This window comes from Lonchura striata, chromosome 1 (genome assembly GCF_046129695.1).
Source record: "Lonchura striata isolate bLonStr1 chromosome 1, bLonStr1.mat, whole genome shotgun sequence".
Taxonomy (NCBI): Eukaryota; Metazoa; Chordata; class Aves; order Passeriformes; family Estrildidae; genus Lonchura; species Lonchura striata.
This window is the reverse complement of record NC_134603.1, coordinates 139,609,181-139,633,192: the sequence shown is the minus strand read 5'-3', so window position 1 is coordinate 139,633,192 and position 24,012 is coordinate 139,609,181. Positions and strand designations below refer to the sequence as shown.

Here is a 24,012-nt window from a genome sequence, read left to right as displayed (position 1 = left end):
ATCTGTTTAAGGCATGCTTTGTTTTTGTTTTGTTTTTTTTTTATTTTTAATCTTCTTACCACTCTAAATGAAAGCAGCCTGTGACTTGCCTGCTGTATTGCTAGGAGATAAGAGCAGCAAGTAAACAGAACTGACCAAATCTTACTTGCTCATTTGTCCTAACAGAAGTGCATCCTGGTGAGCAGTTTCAGTAGCACTCCAGGACACAGCTCTGCCTCAACTTATTTTGTGGTTTATAGGCCCAAGCCCATGTCTTGTCTGTTTGCCAGCCTCTCATCAGGAGTGTGGCTGCCTAGAGTATGAATCACCAAACCTTGAGAGCAGCAGCCTCTTTCCTGGCTGTGTAGATGACATCTCCTGATCTCGTTGTGGTCAGCCCTGACCCTGGCAGGTAACTGCGCCGTGGAGGTGGAGGAGGTGGAGACTTGGTCAGCTTGTCATTGTCCTGTTCTCCATCAGGAGCTTCTTCTGCAGGTAAACAGCAGCACAAAGTAAGCATAGGTGAAGGAGAGGAAAATAGTATTTGCATGCCTGCCTTAACTGGAAAGGAAAAAAAATGTCTTAAAAGGTCCTGTTGCTGAATATACAAACAGAAACACATTTGGTATTCAAGTGTAACTTGAAATGAAAGTAAACAGTGCTGTACTTGCACAGAGAAACTGGATCACTTCCCCCAGAACTTTTCAGCAAAACTCCTGTCCTGCAGGCAGCTGTGTCTGGGTGTAGCTGTCAGTGTACAAGTGGGATAGCAGAGCACATGTGTGCAGGAGCATGTAAGGCACAAGTTCTGGGTACCTGCTTACAGACAGTGCCCCTCAGCCTCCTCTGAGAGCAAGGCCACTGACATGGATACAGACTCCAGCCTGGAGGCTTCTCATTGTTCTCAGCAATTCTGAAGCAATCAGCACAGCTTTCTGCTCTGCCTGGGAGGTGCTGCTGGCAAGGTGCAAGGAGCTGAAGAGTTCTGTCCATCCCATAGCTGGATAGCTGGACACAACTAGCTAAGTTCACACAGAGGCTGAGTGAAAATGTAAGCAGTACTCTACAGAGATGCCACCCTTGCATTTCAGTGAGTCCTCTCATCTCTGAGTGGGGCAGGGGATCGCCAGAGGCAACTGCACTTGCTCCTCTTCTTAGGGTGTATTTGTTTTCACTTAACTTGCTGTAATTCTAGGAATGTACAGTTCTGCCTTTGAATTATCATATAAAAGCCCTATACATATTTTTCTAAGCCAAAAAGATTCAAATACCAAATGCAAAGGCCAAGCAGAGCCAGCCCTTCTTTTCTGAGGAGAGTCTTCTTAGAGAAGACCAGTTTCAAACTGGCACTGCCCCTGAGGATGCTGCCCCACCAGCTGCCACTTCCTCCTCCCCCCATCCCTGAACAGCATTATTTCCAGAAGCAGCATTACCCAGCTCATGAACTGCCCCTGAATGTTTCTGGTTACAGGCTAAGCATCATAAATATGGCAACAGCCACTGTTTTCACACTGCTGTTTACAGTGTTTGTTTCCAAGAGCAAAAGAACGACCTTTCTGCAGCCACTCAGTGTTATATAAACAGCTGGCATAAATATAATCCAGAAAGATAAAACATCCTGCTTTTGGGATTATCCAGCTGTTTAGGGCTAAGTGTTCCCTATGGGGAAATTATTGCATAACTGCCCACTCCTGTCAGGCTGCTCCAGCACTCCAGTTAGCCCTGGGGACTGGATGGAGTCCTTGTGTGACCCAGTCTCATCTTTGTCCCCTTCTTAGCTCAAATGTTCTTTGAAGCTGCTTAAACTTAAAGAAATATTCAGTTGTATTATCTCCCTCCCTGGTTATCTGGCACTCACTTGCCAGATTGCAAGAAGAGTGAATTTCCAGATGCACTTAACATTAGACCACTTCTTTGGTCAACACACACCACTCAGTTTTTAATTACATCAGATGTGCTTCTGCTGTAAAATCAGAGTAATTCTCTAAGATGGTGTTTAACAGACTATGATGTAGGGCTTTTGCAAATTCCTACTCCTTTTAATGGGCACAACCCATTACCCTCAAATTGTTAGTGACCCTGATTGCAAGAACTCAAAGTTTTTCTTGCATTTAATGACAGCAAGGTTGGATGAGAGACATGGAAGGCATGAAGAAAACATGATTCTTACAATCTCATTCACATCTCCGAGATACTCATCCATCTCCATCCTCAAAATGGGAGATAAAAACACAGGTAAGAAATATTGTCACTGAGTGTGGCAGAAGCATTGGTTATTGAAGGCTAATCTCTCTCAGCCCCTTAGCTGGAGTCATTAAGGAGAGGCTGTGATGGGGCTTGGTCATGGCCAGTGCAGTGACACTAGGCTGCCCATAAAACTTCAAACATGGATTTCTGTTTTATTTACTAAACCATTATATTTCTCCAATACAGATAAGAAGGAAAAAAACAAATTTTAGAGGAAAAAAATTACAGGGAAGATCTTACCTGTTGTTTTTTTTTTTTTTTTTTCCTCTGGCAAATTTAAAGAGGGAGGAGTAAATGAAAAAATTTAACTCACTAAGTCTGAGACTGCCCATGAATAAAACCTACACATTATGGAACCTTCTTTGGTGCCAAAGTGCTCAGCACTTCTGTGAACAAAATGGGAGTTGTTTGTCACCAGCTGTTTCACTAAACTGCAGCATTTTTCAACAGGCACACATAGATGGGAACCAATTGCTCCCACCATACAGACTTCTACTTGCACCAAAATAAATCCAAAAGGTTTCACAATAATAAAGCCTGCCTTGAGGCAGTCTGCAGTCAGATAAACTCTCTTTAATGGAAGTTACTGATCACTCATCACTTCCAAAAATCAGGGCGTTCTCACATATGAAGGCACAAAGAGAGATGAAGGAGACCAATTACTAATGTACATGCTAGAAAAAGATCACATTTTTCATGGAAAAGTCTTGATACAAAGATAAGTTAGACTCAAGACATTAAAGAAATATTTGCAGAGTGATGTGGAAAACTGTGTGAAGTGTGTAATTTTATTTTGCTTTGTGCTTTGCAGAGAAAAAGAAGTGTTTCTTCACTGGGAAAGGTTCTGTGTGGAGAACGGATGAGACACAATCTGGCAACATGATATTTCTGGGCTCTGCAGCTGAGCCAACAGAGGCCTCTGCTCATTTATGGCCAACATTTTTTATCTATTTTATTGGTAGATAGGTGGTATGTCTTTTCTTATGCTGCTCAACTTTCAAGTCTACAGCAGACTGGTACTGAACTTCTCATCCTCAGTCATAGAAGAGCTGAGTGGTATGTGAGATATTTAAGCAGATATTAAGGAAAAGTTTTGCTGTTCCTGTAATTATGTTACTATTGCAGGATTCATTATGCACAACAGAAGGCAAATGTCTCAATCTCATCAAACTTGTTCTTAAATCTGCTGGCTGCACACTGTGCAAAATTGTATTCCAGAAGTGGATTAGTTAACTATGCGACTTACAAAACTTCTCAGTTACTGTGCTCTGCACTTCTTAAGATGTCACAGCTCACTGCACCCATATGGTACTTATTTTCACTGACTTCTTCTTTTATGCCACACATTATACAAGCTAATTGTGTTGATAGCCAGTAATCTCACTGAAGGGTGCCAGAATTCTAAAATTATTTTATGAGGTTCAACATAATTTATTTTAAACATGTATGTTGCAAAACATCCAAGAAGCCAAAACTTGGCAGTGTCAAAGGTACACACAGAACAAAATGCTGGGTCTGAAAACACTCCTCCCAAATTCTATATGAATTTGTCTACACAACCCCTAGGGCTTTGTTTTTCAGCTTTTTACTATGTTGGCATGCCAACACCTTGAGTGCAGCATGCAGCTCTGACCCCCACAGCTCCAGAAGGACAAAGTGGAATTAAACAAGGGTAACTGAATCTAGCCTCTAGGAGAGGGAGCAGCTGGCCTGGATGGAGGGACCAGAAAGGCTGGAAGTTCAGTTTGAAGTCTGTGGGGCAGACTCCAGGAGAGCTCCAGGACATGATAAAGGCTTATCCACTGCCTTCATAATTTCATGAACGAAATGAAGAGCTGTTGTTTGCCAAATTAGGGGTATTAGAGCTATGGAGAACTCAGTGAAGCTGGTATGATACCAGTTTAAAAGGGATGAAGGAAAGCTCCTTCACAAGATGGGAGCTTGCTGCCACAGCAAGAGGGTGTAAATTGTATAATCAAGTATAGGGGAATTGCTGAATAAAAGTTCTATAATGGATATGGAAAGGAAGAGATTTGGATATTCCCTTTAAAATCCCAGAATTGAATGGAATACTAGTAGCAAACTGCAGAAGGCAGCTGCGTTCTGTGCTCCCCACACACAGCATCTCCAATTGCCTGTCAGAGACTGAGCTGGATGGACTTGCATATGGGTAAGAATCTAATGATGTGTGTTTGCCTAATGGGATAAATCTAAGGTTTGGCTGAGGCATCTTTTTTGCTCCTTGGATTTTGAATAAATTCAGACATGAAATAGGACTGGAAGTAGCTCTACCTGTATAATTCTATTTCAGTGCTAGTCTAAACCATTCTGTCCAGTAATGGGGACCTTGCATCCTCCTCATTGCCTCATGCAGCTTCAGTGCTTCACTTTCCTCATCTTTATGAGGTTTTTTCCCTAATGCCTAACCTGGATTTTCCTGTTTGCAATTGCCAGCTTTTACCACCATTCTATCCACACATAGCAAGTTATTCTTGTTTTTTAAAGCACATTTTTGTGTATTCAGAGATTGTTTTGTCCTTCCTCGGGATCACAGCAATCTATAAACTGAAAACATTCTAGAAAGTTGGAAAAATAACCTCTCCTTCCCAGGTAGGCAATTCTTTAGCCCCATTTACTCTAGCAAACCTTACCTGAGACTTCTAGCTTTTCTGCTGCATCTCCTTTAGGCAGGGCTGCTGGCTGGGGAGGCATCTCCAGGTTAGGAATGGACTTCATTATATTGGCCTGGGCCTCCTCCAAGAGCTTTTCAAATTCCTTTCCATTATAGTGATCAAGGTTTTGTCTTTTCTCTTCCCACTTCTTTTCAGCTTTCTAGATAAAACCAGTAAAGAGTCTATTTATTTTTCTGATTTCCATTGCAATCACTTATTTAAAAATAAAATCCATGTGTAAACATTATAGGTCAGTATGGATAGATTCTTTCAATTCTAGAAAGCAACTAAAGGAAATCCATGAACAGTAATTGCACACTGTTCTGATTTGTATTGTGCTAGATTTGACACAAATACATGCCAGTGGCCACTGCTCACTAAAGGAACAAAGGCAAAATTTAAATCTGGGTCTCTGCCTCAATACATCATACTGGTGATTAAAGGCTGTGTCTGTAATAAGACACAGCAGTTTACCTCTGAGTTTTCCCACTGGAAACCACTGGAGCTTCACATTCTTTCACTTTTACTTCTCCATAATAAGGCATATGGAGATTTAAAGAGTGAACGAAATCCACATATGCAAGTGTTGCCAGAGAATTGTATGCTATTGTTAAAAATAGGGTATTCTAAAATTTCTAAAGCAGAATGCTGACTTTTTTTTTCAATAAAGATAATTTTAAAAACAGTTACCTGATTTTGATTACATGTAACTTTTCTGTTGCATTTAAAATCATAGAACAGTTTGGGTTGTAAGGGACCTTTACAGGACATCTAGTCCAACTCTTTTGCAATGAGCAGGGACAAAATCAGAGGGTATCTTCAGAAGTACAGTGTAACTAGGGGTTAAGTACATAAATCCCCAGAATGCATTTGTGAAGTCCCACCTGCAGCATCAAGAGTGCATCAAGAGTGAGACTGGGAGCTCAGACCCAAAGAGAGGACAGCTGTTGGAGTAGAATACACCGTACCTCAATTGATACAGCTCGATTTCTGGTACTTGCACTGTGAATTTCCTCAATGAAAAGGCTTTGCATGGTGGTGCCATTGACAGAGACCTGTGGTGCTGGTGTGGCTTGTGCGGGCTGGGATCCTGCCGTGGGCTCCTGCGGGGCCGGGGTGGCTGCAGGGTGAGCTCCTGCAGGCACAGCTTCACCGTGGCTGCCTGCAGAGGGAGAGCCCTGGCCGTGGGGGACCAGGGCTGCCGAGTGCTGAGACTGCTGGATGACAACAGGCGAGCTCTGCACGTGGTGGACGGTCATGGCTGAGAAGGGGATGACTTCTGACTTGACCGATGGCACCTGGGACTCGGATGGGATTGCTGTCAGGTTTTGTTGTGCGTGTCCCTGGGTGGGCTTGTGCTCCTCTTGGCTTTTCAGAGTGTCAGCTGCAGTGGACTTTTCTGTAGCAGAGTATTGCACAGCTTGGGATGGATCCGCACCCCTCAGCAGTCCTTCTGTAACATGTCTGCCCAGCCAAACCAAACACAACAGCACATGGTCAGCACACAGGCCAGTCATCAGCAATATGCAACAATAAACTCTTGCAAAGGAAAAGCACCAAAATCAAAACAATCAAAATAGTGATCTTTTTATTTCCCTGATGCCCTTAGCTGTATGATTTTATAGCTTTCTCTCAGAGTCAGGAGCTCAGAATTTTAAAGAGGCTACTCTAACTTCGATGGTTTTGCTGTCTAAGGTGTTTACAAACCTTTAGTGATGTACTGGCAGTTTCTCACCAAACCAGGAATTATTTGGTTTGGTGGGTTGATTTTAGAGTGAGAATGAAAATCAGTTTATTAAACATATACAATGTACCTAGCTAAACAAGATGTTCCTGGACTAGAAGCACAGAAAAGTGAAGCTACATATAATGAGAGGCAGCAGTCTGGCATGTTGTCAAAACAGAGCTTCAAATGAAGGTTCTGTATCAAATAATACTTCATAAAAGTCTTTCCTATCAAGATGTGGGGTAGGATGAGCTGAGGACATAAAGAAACAACTATTTCTGGCAGCTAGCTGTGAAATGTCTGAGCTTCTGAGTGTTGCAAGCTATCAAAAGCCATGAGTTTTCCCATTATTGAAACAGACTTTATGAGGCTTAATATGCAATTTTGCTCCAAAAAAATTAGTAAAAATTTGGTATGCATAGCTTATTATTCTATTTTTCTCTGCAAGACAGGAAGTAACTGTAATAATTTTTAAGAAAAGAAACTGATGTGAAAGGATATAGATGTTTGTCTGCATGGATAAGTAAGTGATGGCTCTTATAAAACCTGTTATATAAACCGTTTTATTCATCTGCCAGTACTGCCAAATACATTTTACATATGCTCCAGGATATATAGAAACACTGGCAGTGCTACATTCCTTAGAGTAATGGTAGCAACAATAGGCTCATGACTTACATTTTCCTGTAATTGAACTAAAATTGAGATCACCACCACTGACAGTTTTGAGCAGGAATTAAATCCAATACCCACTGGGTTAAATAAATCAGCAAGCATTTGCTGCTCGGATATTCTGACAAACATGGATAAACACTGGCACTTAGTGGACATTAAGTTTTATCTAATATTTCAGCTTCCTCTAATGCATCTTCTATGCAAAGAAGAGAAAAAGAATTTGAAATGTATTCTTTCAGAAGGTTTGAAATACCTTTATCCACTTACACTATTTTCCTATTTTATTTCTTACAGTTACATTTTAGGGAATTAATCTTTCAGTGTCAGACAATGTTTCTGTTAGCTTAAATTGCTGTAAATACCTTAAGGTAATTAGCTCAGTATGAGACTGTTGCCACAGTAAGTTCTCTCATCCAGGCACTTCCCAGATCTGGAAGTGCTGACGTGAGAGGTATCTAGTTTTAATTGTAAGATCTCAGTGGCTGAAGCTGCTGGTCAGAGTGGACTCACTGCACAGAGCACAGGAAAGGCTAATTTGAATTCCCTTGAGAGGGCTCTAGGATCAATCTATCAATACTGCAAACAAGCTGAACAGAGATTTGCCACAGACAAGGGGGAGAACACAAACCCAAAAGCTGTTCCAGCCTTGCTTGAGGAAATTCTTTAAACTTGAAGAAAAGAAAAGAAATCACCTCCTGAGCAGGGTGAGCACATCGGTCATGCTGCGCACACGTTTCAGCAGGCTGTCCAGCTTGTGTGGCTCCTCCTTCAGGAACCTCACCGCTTCTACCTCAATCCGCAGGATTGCTCGCATTTTATTTTGCAGTGTCGGGAACTCTCCTGCAAAAAAAACAATTGTGAAGCTGAAGAGGAAATTATGAAAGCCCTGGGCAGTAAAAGATGATTGGGTGAATGTCAATTACTTGACTGTCTATCTCTCTCCAGGGGCCATGCAGCAAGCTCCCTAATCCCAGCTTTACATCTCTTTGAAAGTGAAAGTTAGTGCCTCCAGATCAAAGGCAAAACTGTTCTCTGTGGTTAAAAGAAAAGAAACAGAAGTAAAAAGGACAGTACATACCTTTCAGGGTAGCAACAGCTTCTCCCACTTGACGCAAAAGAAAGGCTCCATCTTCAACGTCTTTCAGTGTAACTGCCTTGCTGGAAGCAGCAGAGTCCTTCTTCAGATCTTCAACAAATGTCTCCAGCTCACTGGCAAAATAAATAACATGGACAGACAATTTAATCAGGGCTTTCATATTGCAAGTAAATATATGTAAACAAATGGACTAAACTAAACCAGAAACCTCAACTGTGGCACCTTCAGATCTGACATCACAGGCTAAACAAATAACAGGACACCATGAGGGGAGGTGAGAATGCTGGACACTCACAGCACAGAAACAGGCTTGTAACTAGCCCAAGACATTGATTTCTGTGACAGGCTGCAGATGTGCAGAACATCTTGACCTCAGGGCAGCTGCGCTACAAAGGGCAGGTGGGCTGGTGGAACACACCAACAGCCAGGAGCCCTCTGGGGATACAGCTGCTCGAAGGGTACAGACACTACAGACACCCCGTACTGGTTTGCACCTTGTGTTTTCTCTTTGACATACAGAGGAATGACCAACAGTTAGGAAACAACCCAAAAACTGGCACCAAAAGCCTCTTGATAAACCTTGTTTATCTACCAGGTACTGCTAGACAGGACACAGGATTCTGTTTCTGTGAAGAGCCAGACTGAAACAGCAAGTGTGCATTGTGTGCAGCTCTTGCTCAGCACCTGGATTTAAGAGTGAATCACTTTGGATATTCTTTCCAACCACTACTATTCTGTGGTTACTCCAGCTCCATCTGGTGCTTCCTTCTCACCTTTCCAAAGATTTTTTGCAGTTTTTCCATACTTCACATAAAATTTTGCAATACTGGAGACACATAAATTGGTTTTGCTTGGGAAGCAGCCACTTCTTTCCATTTGAGACAACATTGCTTTATCCGGAGTTTTCCAAAGATACAAAAAATTTTCTCAAAAAAACCCCAACCCTGAGATACTTTATGGGCAACTACGCAAATACCCATGTAAACACCTTAAAAAGATAATATCTTGAATATCTAGGAAAAATTCACTTCTATTAAAATGCCAAATTTACTCACAGGACTATTCTAGGAAACTGTTTAATTGCAGATAGAAAAAAATGCAATGGAAACTCTGAACTGACAAATCAGCTACTCATTTGAACCTAATCTTGGGCATAAGTTTTTGCATCCATCAGGGATCAGTTTTGCAAGAGAATCAAGGTAGAAGAGGATTGGCAGAAAAGGGGTATGAAAAGCTTGCTCTCTGCACCATCTGCAAGTCTTGCATTTCTACATACTTCCTTTCCATTGCCATGCAAAGCCAATCATTTCCCAGACCCATCTCGGTGGGGAAGAAAAGTAGGTGGCCAGTAATGGGATAAAAATAAAGAAAATTCCTTACATCACTACTGTACATGTAGGTCAGTTTAAACTGGAAGCACAGTCCCACAGAACAATCCATGGCAACACAACAGTATTTCTCATACACAGGGGAACAGAAAGAGGATTAACATCTGAACATTTAAGCATGCACAGCAGAGTTAATTTCAATCTAAAATGAAGAACTTTAGAAGCTAAAAAATTATTTTGAATTGAAAATCATAAGTTGTGTCTGAACAGATCACAAACACGTGGAGGTAAATGATCCTGTTCCCACTTAAAGACCACTTCTCCCAATGACTCTGCCTTCAGAAAGCTGGGAGAGCCCAAGTTCCCCCAGCACAAGCAGACTTGCAGGAAACAATCCATTGGACCACACGATGGCAGCAAGGGAACACTTCTAAGGGCGTTTTTCCAGTGGCAGAAGCTGCTAAAATGCAGGTGTCTGCTGTCTCTGTCTGCCTTTGCAATAAAGGGCACAGACACACTCTAGCAGGAGCTGCAGGAAGAATGTGGCCTTCTGTCACTGTCACTAAGGCAAAGGCTCCTGTTCTACAGGATGGTGCTCTGCAGTCTTGCATCCTCCCTAGTCTTCATGCCCTGCTACTGGCACTGAGGCTGGGCAGTGCTGCTTTGGGAATCATGGGGTATCCCTCCTCCCTTTTGTAGATCAGCACTGGAAAAGCAGCTCCTCAAATATTTGCATCTACCAGGCAATAAAACAGATAAAGATGCTTAAATTTGTTCATGTGTGGAAAGAAGAGAAAGGAAAACACAGAACTGTATTACAGTGTTTGAAGGACTCTGAGTTAGATGACAGTGGCCCTCTTTCCCCTTCGTTCTTTGAGCAGAAATGGAAGGGTCATCACAAATCCCTTTGATTCCATATACTGTCAAACAAGACAACTGATCCTGAAATTACCCAGGGGATACCACATTACACTGCTTCATGTTGCTAACTGCAAGGGAAAAGAAACTTAATCCCTTAGGACCGAAAGACTGAAACAGTTTGGTGGTCTCCAGAATTTCTCTTCTCTCACTGGGGAAAACACTTGACTTTACAGATTGACCTGAGCAAATTAGCAAGATATGCACATTAATGCATTTTCAGAAGGCTAGTATAAGATAAATACTTTTTCTGCATCTATATTCTACATAAGGAAGCCGAGGCAACTCTTGTGCTGAGATCTTTCTTTAGGCAAAAAATGCCTCAGAGAATCTGCCTCAGACTGCAGCATCAGTAGAACAGGGTACAAAACAAACTGACAAAATGAATGGTAACAAATCACCCAGACCAGATGGTATTTGCCCAGGAGTTCTATAGCAACTTGAGGCTGAAACAGCTGAACTATTCATGCTAAGCATCTAACTTCTTATTAAAATTGCTTTGGAACAACATTAGCAGAAAGTGTCATAAATTATACAAATAATTTTTTTTAATGGTATGGGGGATATCATAGGAACAGTACTCTGGCGAGACTGACACTTAGACAGGTGTGATGGATAGGTATCAAAATACAGAATAAACAATAAAGAATCAATGAACAATGGATAAATTTGCTGTTAGGTAGGAATTAGCATGGTTTGTGTAAAATGAAGGAAAGTTTCACAATTCCACAAACAACAGAAGCTTGGAGACAAAGTATACCACAAAAGGCTTTCAGCAAGGTGTTTGAGGAAAAGCTTTTAAGAATGCAAAGTTGTCATGGGACAAGAGGAAATTCTTTCATGGATAAAGCACTGAAGCGAAGATAAGGGATCAATGAACAGCTAACTCAATGAATGTACTTTGCTGATGGGTTCCACAGGGACTACTGCTAGGGCTGGTGCTTTTCAATATACTATAAATAATTCAGGAAAAATGATGAATAATAAAACAAAAAAAAAATCTCAAAAGGCTATTATATTAGTCAGGCAAATGCAAATCAAAGGTGGGTGCAGAGGACTGTGGATGAACCATCTGGTACTAACTGACCAGAAAACACCAAAGATTAAATTAACTTCTAATACCTGTAAAGTGTGCTCATGAGAAGAGGAGAAATGAAACCAAAATCAACCCCACATAAAACCAATAACCTCCCAAAACCCTAAGGTTTTATATACACTGATGATCATCCATGTGATTGAGATGTTGGATATTTAATGTAAAGCTCCTGTGGAACAAGAGGACAGGGAGATCACACCATGCACGAGGTCACGTTGTGCCTGCATCCAACAAAGCTCTTGCAGGGCTCTCCTGTCTCCCCATTCCCATCCCACAGCTGTGCACCAGAGTTAGAAAAGGCAAAGAGAAAGGCAACAGGATGATGAAATGTAGAGAACCTTCTAGAAGGTTAACTCAGCAGACTAAGACTTCTCAGGCTGGAAAAGGCATGAGTGGGGGAAAAGGGAAGGGAAAGGGAGTGTCTATAACATAATGACTAGCATGCCAAGGGTGAATATTCTGCTGTGCATTATTCAAGAGTCTGGGGATTGATTGATAGATGAACAATTCAAAAACAAATTAAGAAATTCTTCTGATATACTTCCCCAAGTATCTGCTACTAGTACCTCTCCCAGATTGCAAAGTAAAGTTTTGTTTTCATGGAGCATGGTTATTGTTATTAAAAAAAAAAATCTGATACTTGTCCTAATAAAGTATAAATTGTAAGCTACTGTGGATTGTATCTAATTGAACAGTTTGGATGTGGCTATAACTTAAATACTGTGCTTATAACTCCCTTCTATTAAAGTGCTTAAAATCTACAATATAGAGTGGTCACACCTCTAATGTGCCTGTTATGACATAAATACTTCATTACTCAATGTATCATGACATCGTAATTTGTCTTTGGTAATTCTTAAATCTAGTATCTACAAGTGCTATATATAACATCTCTAATGTTGAGTCAAAAGACTAGATTAAAAAAACCTACACATTTAATTCTGAGTGTGTATTTCACTGTCACATAAGTGAACATAAACACTGTGTTTAACAGGTTTCATTAGACGTCCTCTGAACTGTAATCCTGCCACAGTGGTGATACACATGGGCACACTTCTGTAGGCATCATTATGAATCTGTTGAGCAAGATTTCTACTCAACAGAATGCTTGCTTTGAAATGTACACCAATATTTCTGTTGCTTACAACATGAAACTGCCAATATGTTTATTTCCTTATTTCACAGTATCACAGAATGGAAGACACCACAGTGGGTCATCTGGTCCAACCTCCCTGCTCAAGCAACAGTCTTCAATTGCAGAAGAAAGGACTTTTTAAACTAAGATTTACCACCTAAAAGTAGTAAATACACTTTTGTAAGTATTGCAGTAATCTTACATTCCAGTGTCTCACATGAAGACATTTATTCACTGATTTAGTCTTATGATTTTTAGAAGATGACAGTTGAAATCCTAAAAAATGCAAATATTGTGCCCTGTTGCTTTGCATTTGTTTGTATATCTGCAGTGGGATCAGTTTAGTTGTAAATGCCTATAAATAATGTAACCTTTTTCTCAATAATGTCAGTGACATTTGATGTGTAATTTTGTGCTGCATGCTCTTACTATGAAAAGCCATCAGCTGCTGAAATTATTGCTGTCAGATGTACTTTTCTTTTGGGCTCGGCCCTTGCAAATGGGAAAATACATGACAAAGGAATCTCATTGGACACAAGTGATAAAAATAAATGTTTGTTTCTAACATGTCTCTAAAAGAGGTGAAGTAACACTTGAATGATTTAAAAAATTCTCCTGTAACTTTAACAAAGGAAGTAGCAGAGAAGTAGCAGAAACTATGGGAACAGAAAAAATTCCAAAACCTGGAAGACAGAAGCACTTTGCAATCCAAGTCCTATCCTTAATGAACAGCTGTAACAGTGAATGCCATTGGCACTTGACCTCACTCTGTATCCATTTTATGAGTCAATGCCATAATCAGCCATCACACAAATTGCTCTTTCCATAGAGAACAGACAATATAGGAACTTGGCAATGAGGTACACAGGAGTGAAGTGAGGAACAGGAAGGGCATTACTTAAGACTATGAATCAGCTGAGAGGATTAATTATTCTAGCATGGACCATTACTGCACATTCAACCTTTCTTCACAGGACTCTCCTTAGTAACACCCAACCTTCTCTTTACAGATACACCTTTTTTATTACAAAAAGTATTAATCTGACAATTTATTGATCAACAGGAAGGATTTACTCTCCTTAGTTGTCAGGAACTGTACTCTGGCTCTTCAGTCATAATTTCCAATGATAAGCTGACTAGAATTTTTTTCTCTATTATCTTTAGGTGTGAAATGCAATAATGAGAAATGATTAGTTATATAATATCTTACAAATGTGAGTGTTAGAATTAGTTAAACTGTTTATTAATTTCAGCTTTATCTTGGCTCCTGCTGACTCTGAACTAAATCAAATAACTTGATCCCACCAGTCTTGGTGGGCCAAAGTTCTGGGGAAAAAAGCCAGAATCTTCCAAAGGGCTTTTACATAACAACAAAACAAGGTACACAGTTAAGCAGATGGAAACCTCAGTGACTACATTTTAGACAAGGACTGGCATTGCTGGCTGTAATTAAACTTCACTCCTCTGAGTTTCCCCTACCTCTCCCATGCAGTAGCCAAAGCACTTACTATTGAAATCTGATTTTTGTACTTAAAGCCAAACTTATTACCTTCTTTTGAATCCCTTTGCTCTTGAGGAAATTCCTCTCCCCTTCCCTAAAGCATAATACATAAGGCTGAAGGGGAGAACTAGGGTAGAGAGAGGCTTTCAGAATACAGGGGTGGGCATTCCAGTCATCTCTCCCTTTACAGGGGACTTCTGAAGAGGCAGAAGCTCTTGGTATTGCTGGGATTTACCCAGGGGATGTGCAGAGAAGGGCTCCCAGTCAGGACCAGTGAGTTGAACAACACAGACATGGTTCTACAGCCAGTGTGATACACGACAAGGAAACACAACTAAAATACCATATACAAATGCAGTTTACCTGGTGGTAGAAGTTTCTACTTTATGGAAGAAAAAGACAGGTAAAAGCAATACATTTGAAGAGGTTTCTCAACCCACCATAACTTCTTTACAATCTTTTCTTCCTCGCTGAGGTACTTCTGCCTCTCTTGTTCCACCAGGTTGCGCTGTCGCTGCACAGGATCTTCAAGCCTCTTCACTGTTTCGATCACTTTGCCATTGATTTCTAGCTCTGCTTTCTTCACCATTGCCCTCAGCATCTCCTGGTTCTGCAGCTGTTGCACAAAAGAAATCAACTTCAGTTTTTCCTGCTTCACTGACATCCCTGGCAACAAAATACATTGCAGATCTCAGAAGGTCGGGATAAACACCATCCTACAGCGAGTGAGTGTTTTCACCTGCTTTCCCTCTTTAGCTGTACCTATAAACATTATTCCATATATATATAACGTCCATTTTCAAACTGATAAACAAAATATGTTGGGATCAATATATCACCTTCAATGCATAACTTCTGCAAGGAGTGTGGCCCCTTTATTCTGCTTGGTTCAACATGAATCAAGAATTAATTACACCTCATGAGAATGCTGGATGCTTGACTTCCCCTTCCATGTATCTCACCAGCTTATGCATCTCACAGCCCATACGTGCCTAGTGGATAATCCCACACATTAATGTCATGGCAGGAATGCACTGCTGTTTTCAGAATGGAGATTTTCAGTCTCTCAAGTGGCAGAGGAAGGACTGTAACATGTGGTGTAATTTGGTACAGGTATACAGCTTACATGCAATACATAAAACCTCCTTTACCCACCAGAAAAACCAGAACACCTCCCCCCCCCCCCCCACACACACACACAAACACACACACTTTGACAGCAACTTTCTGAGAACTTCAAGTCATACCTTGTTTCTTGTCTTAGCCTGACAAGTAACTCAAGCATTAATTGTCTTGCTGATAGTAAGCTCACAGAGAAAACAGAAGTAAGAGGGCAAACTAGGCTGTACCCTTCTGGGGGTAGCCCTGGAGCAGCTACCAGCCATGCTCACAAACCAAACCTGTTTAAGTCTGTTATGCAAATCACAAGATTCAAAGAGATAAGCAGGACTGTACCTAGTCATAGTTTTAGGACACAGGAAACATGAACACAACTCTGTTAGCCCAGGAGCCATTTCATACTGTAAGATTTTAAAAAACACCCGTGTTAACTGGGGACAAAATTCCCATTTTAAAACTAGCACTTGAACTGTCAGGTTCTTCTAAACATCCAGGCTTAACAGCCAAATCACATTTAACACACAAAATAAATCCATGATCTAACAGGAAGAATCATAAAAATGGGATACCTACAACACAGTAGCAGTAAGCCTTCTTTAAAATCCATTTAAGAAAATTCATGAGAATAAAAAAAAGTGCCTTTGCTGAGACAATTCTTTCCAACCAGTATGGGCATGAGAGAAACAAACTCAGTTCCTCATTTATGACTGTTCAGTCCCTATGCCTGACTCTCTTACTCTCTTCTCCAGCTACACAGCTTCGACGAGAGGGAGGGTAACACCTCACTGCAGGGGTTGTGTGTGTGTGTGTGAAATCTGCACTGTGACAAGCAGCAGTTAACTCAAAATTCAGCTGAAGAGAAATGTGAGCAGTTAGTGAAACTATGAAGCTGAAAAACATTTTAACAGCACAGAACGATATAAATAAAATCTAGATTATTTTGAAGACAATGTGTATTTTCCCCATTATGGGAATAATGTTTGGATTTGATAAATTAAAATCTCTTGCTGCAAGGCCAGCACAACTGAGATACACACTTCTTTCACTGTGTCATATCTTCAAGCAGGAAAACCTAAATGAATGAATAAATAAGTGAATGAGCATGTGACACTTCAGGCATACAATTTATTCCCAGCTCTTTAAAAAGTGTGGAAATTTGACACATGGAAGTGAGTTAGGATCTGTGAAACAACTGATCCGAGTTCAGTGAGAAGGTCAGTAACAGAGTTAGACTTAAGTCTCAGGTGTCCAGAATTTAAGTCCTTGATGTTCCTCAGCTGGTAATAGGGACTTCCACTAATAGCAAAACTGATTATGTGTGAGTGTGTGAGGTTGTGAAATGGCAGGCACATATTTTTTCCTATTATGGGGGTATGTAGAGGAGCTATATTTATTGTGGTGATGTGTACAGCTAAGGTGTTTGTAGCCTCCATTTATGAAGTGCTTGAACAATACCAGGAAGTTTCAGTCACAAAAGTTCATCTATTTCTGATAATGAGGATAGGGAATAAAAATGTAACACAGCAAGATTTCAAAAACTCTTGTATGTTGAGGGCTCCCAAACCTCAGTGTTTGGAGTGAGCTCTTTAATTCTGGGATATGACTCAGTCTTGGTATCAAAGAAATGTTTTTACTATTTCTATGAAAATTCATGCAATAATTGGCTAGTTATGGACAACCTGAGTTTACTCATGCTCGGGGCACAGGGTCAGAAGATAAAAAGGGAGAGGTACATATATGTTCAGAGAGACAAAAGGAAGAACGGTGGGAGGGGAGCAATTGTGTCAGTCAGCAACCAAAGGACAGCATGAGGCAAGGAGAGCAGGAGCACAGGGAAAGAGCTGTGGCTCAGGAGAAGTCACTGGCCTTCCCATTTACCTCCATGTTCTGGGACTGAACTTCATTCTTACCTTTCTGCTGCCAGCAGAATCAGATGTGAGACTCCCTGTCTAAGTGCACACCCACTTGCCCCTCTGACCACCTCTGTTACTCCACCAGCTCAAGCAAAAGACATTTTATGGATCTGCCATAGTTATTCTGGTTCCACACAATAGGACCTTTTATACTATAAGCTTACTTGAAAACAAGCCAAATAAACAATCTTAAACATTAATTCTTGAAGACTCTTTCTTGAAGCAGTACTGAAATTCTAAAGGCACGTGCTAAAAGGTAAACCAATGCAGGCTTTCCTGTCACCAACAAATGGTAATTTGCTAATTAGAGTTACCTTACCTTGTTTCTGCAAGAAGCAATCAAACAGAAACAAATTTAACATTTTTTTTTAGAATTCTAGCATCCTTTCATACACCCCTTACCCTTGGTTCTCATTTTCAGCCTCATCAACCTCTCCAGATACCTTCCTTGCCTCTCTTCTTCATCTTGTGCTTCAGCCATTACTGGTCACTCTCACACAAGTACCCCAATCCTGCCTCTGGTACTCACTAGTTCAGTTCACTTTGAACCAATTACTATCTATGAGACAGGTAACTAGAAAACCAAGTATTAGTTCACAACCCTTCTCCTCATTAGGAGATGAGTGTGACCCACCCAGTGGGAGCTTCCCACCTCCCCTTGAACTCCAGTGCACAGCTACAAACAGGAGCTGGCTGCCTGCAGCTCAGGCCCTCTGTAGACTCTAAGTACCTCGTTCCTGAAGTTTGGTACCATCCATTGATTAAAGCTAGCCTCTCCAGTTCTATAATGCAGCTCAGAATATATTTGTATTCTGAGTCAAAGTTACACTTGTGAAACTGAGGATCATATACCTTTATGACAGTGTTGTTATTACAGTTTCTGTCCTTTCTGCAGCACTCACTTCCCTGCAAACAGTGCCCTGAGAGAAGGAAAAGGATGCATGCATGCACCTTCCTAGTGGGGAACTGTGTTCCCTTAAAGTGAGTTCAATTAAAGAAAAGAAGGAATAGAAAAAAAAAAAAAAAAAAAAAAAAAAATCCAGTGCACATATAACCTAATGATATAAACCATATACATGTACTCCAAGGCTTGGTTCAAACCTACTACTAAGAGTTCTCAATACCTGGGTGCATAGAATGAACAACCCCACTAAAATCATCATGGGCTCAATTCTTACCAGTGACAAACCCATTCAGGACAAAGGCTGGGTTACAGCCCATCTGTGGCATTGAAAAACTCCACAGCACCATGAAGCTACTCTGTCCTGAATGTCTCTGAAAATCAGAGCACTTAGAACATGCAAGAGGTGTACACAGCCTCTAGCAACAGCCATAAGGTAAATGTCTATGTGCCAAGAATCCCTGTTCAAAATCCAACCACATCTTAAGTTTTTGGTGGCATCTTACATTATATGTTTATCTGGTGTGTGAATAAATACATTTGGATCCATTGCTGCTGGATATGGTTTAAAAAGAAGATTTTGCCAGCACAAACAAAGGATACACAAATGAATGGGTCTTTTCTATCATGTATTTCTCTGATTCTATTAAGAAAATTAATATGAACTTATGGTGGTAACATCAATTGAAAATTAAACAATAGACAATATTAAACATAGTTTATGTTCTGTTCCTGTTTTTTATTTACCCTGCCAAATTTTGCGCCTGTGCAATCTTTTTCATTTTTTGAAGTGTTTCTTCTAGTCTGTCACTGTATAAAAAATTCACACAAACAGGAACAAACTGACTGCCAGACCAGGAGAAACAGTGGAATTGAAAAATAGGAAGCACTGTCAACATGAAATGAAAACAATCTGCGAAACCAGAAAAATACTTTTTCCCTTCTACTTATAATTATTTTTGAAAAAACATAGCACAACATATTTCATTTAAAATGTGATATTGCAACACTCTTCAGTTTAAAACACTGCCTGTTTCACTTGCTGCCCTATAAACTGGGAGTTTTTTTTCAAAATAGCTCAGGAATGCCATGACAGAAACTCTCATCGATGGAATTTATGTGTAACATACCAAAGTTTCTCTTGAGCTACAGGTTCTTCCAACATTTCTCAACTTCCCACTAGCTCAATGCACCAAGTTTGCTATAATTTCAGAATTAAAGGAAGCCAGCCAGAGTTAATGAGCACACTTGGGATATGTCCTTTTTCCCTTCTCAAGACCTCCTTGCCAGCATTGATTTGTGCAGATGGTAAAAGTTTCTTCACTCCTGTGTGCCACAATGTCACGTCTTCTGCCCCGGGCAAGGCCACAGAGACAAAGCTGAGCCGGGGAAATGCCACCTCCTTGGTGGGCAGCCCTGTGAGAAGGATGGACTCCCTGCCTCCAAGCAGCACTGCAGACTCCAGCCACTTTCCAGGGCCACATGCTGAGCACAGCTGGGGGCCAGACTGAAGGCATTTGCCAAGAGCTGCATTTGGCACATGGTGCAGAGAAGGACAGAGGGTCTGCAGTGGTTTGCAGCACGAATGTGGAAAAATATGCACTTATACATAATGTGCCAGGGCAGAGATCAAATGCCAGTGTCTTCAAATCAGACGAGGAACACGATGGCTGGCACGTAGGCAGCACTGCTGAGAATAGCTTTTGAAAGGGACATTTGCTGTTGGAGCATACTCATCCTAAACCGAAAATTTAAATACATGGGAGCTGTATCACAGGCAGAAGTCACCTGACACAACTCTTTGCTCCAAACATCTTCTGCCATCTCTGTCTCTGCATTCCCAGCAAACAGAGCACAGGAAGTTGTCATAGGACCTTCAGTTGGACATATTTTCCTATACTGATGTTTACTTCACCCTTCTGCTCCTTTGCTTTATGACTGGTAAAACATGAAAGTAAAACATGCTCTGAACTCTTATCTGTATTATCATTATTTTGTTCTAAAATTTATCAGCAAATCAAACGTGATTGACATGGTACCATCATCCTGGTTGTAAAACCAGTAGCTGCAGTCCTACAATACCTAACATGTGATGTCACTTTCTGGCTAAGGAGGACTGGCAAAAAGAATACTGAAACTTCTCCAACTGTCCAATTTGTCTTACAAGAAAGTGCTCTGCTTTCTTTTCCATCTTCTGGGACAATACACAGTGCTCTTCAATTTCCAGTTAAGTAAAAGGCTGAAGACCTGTACAGCTGCATATGCTTATTTTTACAGTGTCTGAGATGAACAGAATGTATTTATATTTGCAGCATGACTGCATGTGCCAACATACTATTTTTGTTAACTCTTCATTGGTTGTATTCTTTCTTGCAGGTTTTGAGGTGTTGACATGTATTAGGAAGGTATTGCTGAGTGTAAGTAGGACACAACAAATCTTTGCAGTAACATTTGAAAGACCTTTATTTTTCTTATTGTTCAAGTTGGCTAGTTTTCTGGATTCTGTAAATACAGGACTCAAACTCTGGCTTAATACATATCTACTGATCTTCAGCTACATTTGGGTTTCCTGACATCAAAGTTGTTTATTCAGGAACTTAAGATTCATCTCAACTATAAACAGTATGAAGCAGGAACATGGTTCTTCTGACATGTTTATATAGCACATAGCATAGCAGGGTCCAAACTATAATCACAGACTTGATATTACTGCAATATAAATAGTGCTTTAATGTATAGGGTATCCAACAAAGCTAGAAATGAAATTTTTTTCACAATATCTGAGCAGCAGTAGTTTAACTGAGCTAATTCTCACACCCTGAGGACTATGTAAACTTTTGTGTCTGTAGTAGTTGGGTCTGCCCTTTGCTAGAACTCTGCTACTGAGACTTACTTGTACAAAAGGTAGAAGAGAGAAAATGAGAGAGGAGGAAGGAGGAAAAAAGGCATTTGCTGACAACCCACCTTTTTTCCCAGCATTATCCAGATAAGCATACCTGTAGCTGCTTCATCTGATGCAGCTGCAGCCGCAGGTCCGACACGTTGCGTTTCATGCCATGCAGGCTGAGGTGCATTGCTGGGGCTCCAGCGGGGTGGTGGGTGACAGCTGACTCCACAGCTCCCACTGCATTCTTCCCCCCAGATATACTGGCAGCACCTGCAATAAGCAGCAGTACAGGCTGAGTTCACAGCAGAGAAGGTGCAAACGTGATCCCTCCTCTGCCCACTGAATCCACAGGTATCTCACACAGATGGACGAGAAAAGCAAATAACAGATGCCAACGCTCAGTACTAACAGGGGACTGGCACCTCCTTATCCAATATATTTTGAGGGAAGCCTGCACAGTATCAGAGTGTATCTGTGCTGGAACCTTAGTTCTACCAGAGCACTGCATTACTCCAGAACTGCTTTCTACCACATGTAGTGGAGATGGGATAATAAGCTATAACTGCAGATTACACAAAACAGCAACAAATCAAATTGGTTCTGAAAAGAACTTTGGGACTGTCCTCCCAGGAGATGTCTGAGATCAAGTTGATGCAAATTCACTCATAGGACTCCTGAACTACATATTTGTTGATTAATCATGTCAGGAGATGGATTCCATCAAGCTGCCAAATATGGGGAAAAGATTTCTATAAAAAATCTTATTGCACTGCTTAAAGGAAAATTGCATTATTTCTACCAGGTATCTCCAGCAGCAACCCTATAAAACCAGAGAAATTAAATGATGTTGTGGCAGAGGTTCTCAGCCATGTTGCATCCACCCACTCCCTTTTAGTCTGTCAGAAAGGAATACAGCATAACACAAGGAAATGAACTGAGCCACATTCTGAAAATAATGATTATTGTCCTCATAAAACTTTCTTTTTTAAAGAATGCTATCCCTCTGCACAGGAACAATGCCACGGTTGTTCTTTTCAGTCTCAAGTACCTGGGAAGAAGCTCTATTTAGAGAGAACAAGCAAATTCCAGCTCATGAGCTAATAGAAATGTCAGCTCCTTCTCACAATTTGCACTTACACACCTGTATTCTTCAAATTCTTTTTCTAATGTGTCCCTTCCCCCCTACCCCCACTCCCCCAGCAGACAAAATGACAGACTATCAGTATGACAAACTTCATTTTTTAAGTTCAGTACTACATAGTCCTGCAAACTCTTCTCATCACACTGCCAAATACACCTTATACCTTAGCTGTTGTTCCCTGAACTACAGCCTCTCACTACAAGAAAGACATTGAGATCCTGGAGCATATCCAGAGAAGGGCAACAAAACTGGTGAAGGATCTGGAGCACAAGTCTGATGAGTAACAGCTGAGGGAGCTGGGGGTGTTAGTCTGGAGAAAAGGAGTCTCAAGGTCCTTGTTGCTCTCTACAGCTGCCTGAAAGGGGGTTGGGAGGAGGTGGGAGTTGTTCTCTTCTCCCAGGTAACAAAAAACAGGACAAAAAGAAATGGCCAGCCAGGGGCCATTTACAGCCAGGGACATTTAATATTAAGAAAAATTTCTTCACCAAAAGAGTCATCAAGTATTGGAAGAGGCTGCCCAGGGAAGTGGTTGAGTCACCATCCCTGAAGGTATTTAAAAGATATGTAGGTATGGTACTTAGGGACCTGGCCAGGGGTGGACTTGGCAGTGTTAGGTTAATGGCTTGACTGGATGATCTGGAAGGTCTTTTCCAACCTAAATAATTCCATTATTCTATTCTATGATTAGGTCATTCCCTACTTCAATTTCATTCTTCTCTATGATTAAACAAAAGAAATCTGAAGAAACAGGAAACAACTCATCAATGGATGAGCAGGGATTTTGGTCATCATCTGTTCCCACAAGCACACATTCTATCAAGCTTAATGAAATCAAACAAAAACCAGTGTTGTGAGCTTTGCGGGCTGAAGGAAAACTTTCAGTGCACTGAAGTGCATGACACACCTTCTGCCTGGAATGGGTATGACTCCTAGAGTGGGAAGTTCTCCCCCCATGCTCTCATCCCTTGTAGTCTTTTGAACTATTCCTCCAAATGTCCTCAGTAGAGCTCAGCATAACAACACACTGTTAGTCCTTTTCCAACAGGTGTGGATACCTCAAATACAACCTTTGCAAAATTCATCTAGGGGAAGCATTCTTAAAGGATGGAAATCACACCAGCCTATTTTTATTTTTTAAAAAAGGTTTTTAAGAATCATGTTTGCTACTTTACCTTCATTTGCAATTCTGCTCCACAAAAGCACAGGCCCCTCTGGCAGGATCCATGCTACATACAGTGTGCCATGCCATGGGCTTCTGGAGACATGCTCAGACAAAAGCTCCTCTAGCTTGGGGCAGGCTGTTGTAATGCTACACTGTCCCTGAACCTGCTCCAGCTAGATCTGCTTGGTGCTTCAACAACAGCACTCATCATTACACTGCTGAGCAAGCTGCTGCACATTTTTGCTGTACTCCAGTATGATTCAATGGTCTCTTGACTTTCAAAGAGCTCCTTAACAGAAAGCAACACTCAAGAAATAAACAGTCCTTGTTCGTTGCCATTATGTACCCACTCCATGCTTCAGTCTAATGTATGCTAATACTTATCTGTCTACATGTACACTGCACTTTCTCCTACAGTCAAGCATCTATTTCCCTCCCACAGGCACTATTTTTTGCCTTTTTTGTTTAAGAGAATGGTATTTAGTTCATAAACCTTACAGACAGAAACCACCAGAG

The 24,012-nt window shown here is 41.0% G+C and overlaps 1 protein-coding gene across 6 annotated transcripts in view; it reads right to left on the bottom strand.

Moving 5' to 3' along the window:
- Nucleotides 1–24,012, bottom strand: part of KIAA1217 (KIAA1217 ortholog) — a 231,108-nt gene that overhangs the window by 12,134 nt on the left and 194,962 nt on the right. For all 6 annotated transcript variants that reach the window (XM_021533124.2, XM_077788523.1, XM_077788524.1 and 3 more), the window contains 7 exons: nucleotides 21,303–21,463; nucleotides 14,814–14,989; nucleotides 8,378–8,508; nucleotides 7,992–8,139; nucleotides 5,867–6,362; nucleotides 4,878–5,058; nucleotides 314–468 (listed from right to left, as the gene is read on the bottom strand). In XM_021533124.2, the coding sequence (XP_021388799.1) occupies nucleotides 314–468; nucleotides 4,878–5,058; nucleotides 5,867–6,362; nucleotides 7,992–8,139; nucleotides 8,378–8,508; nucleotides 14,814–14,989; nucleotides 21,303–21,463 (1,448 nt within the window). The remainder of the gene's footprint in view (nucleotides 1–313; nucleotides 469–4,877; nucleotides 5,059–5,866; nucleotides 6,363–7,991; nucleotides 8,140–8,377; nucleotides 8,509–14,813; nucleotides 14,990–21,302; nucleotides 21,464–24,012) is intronic.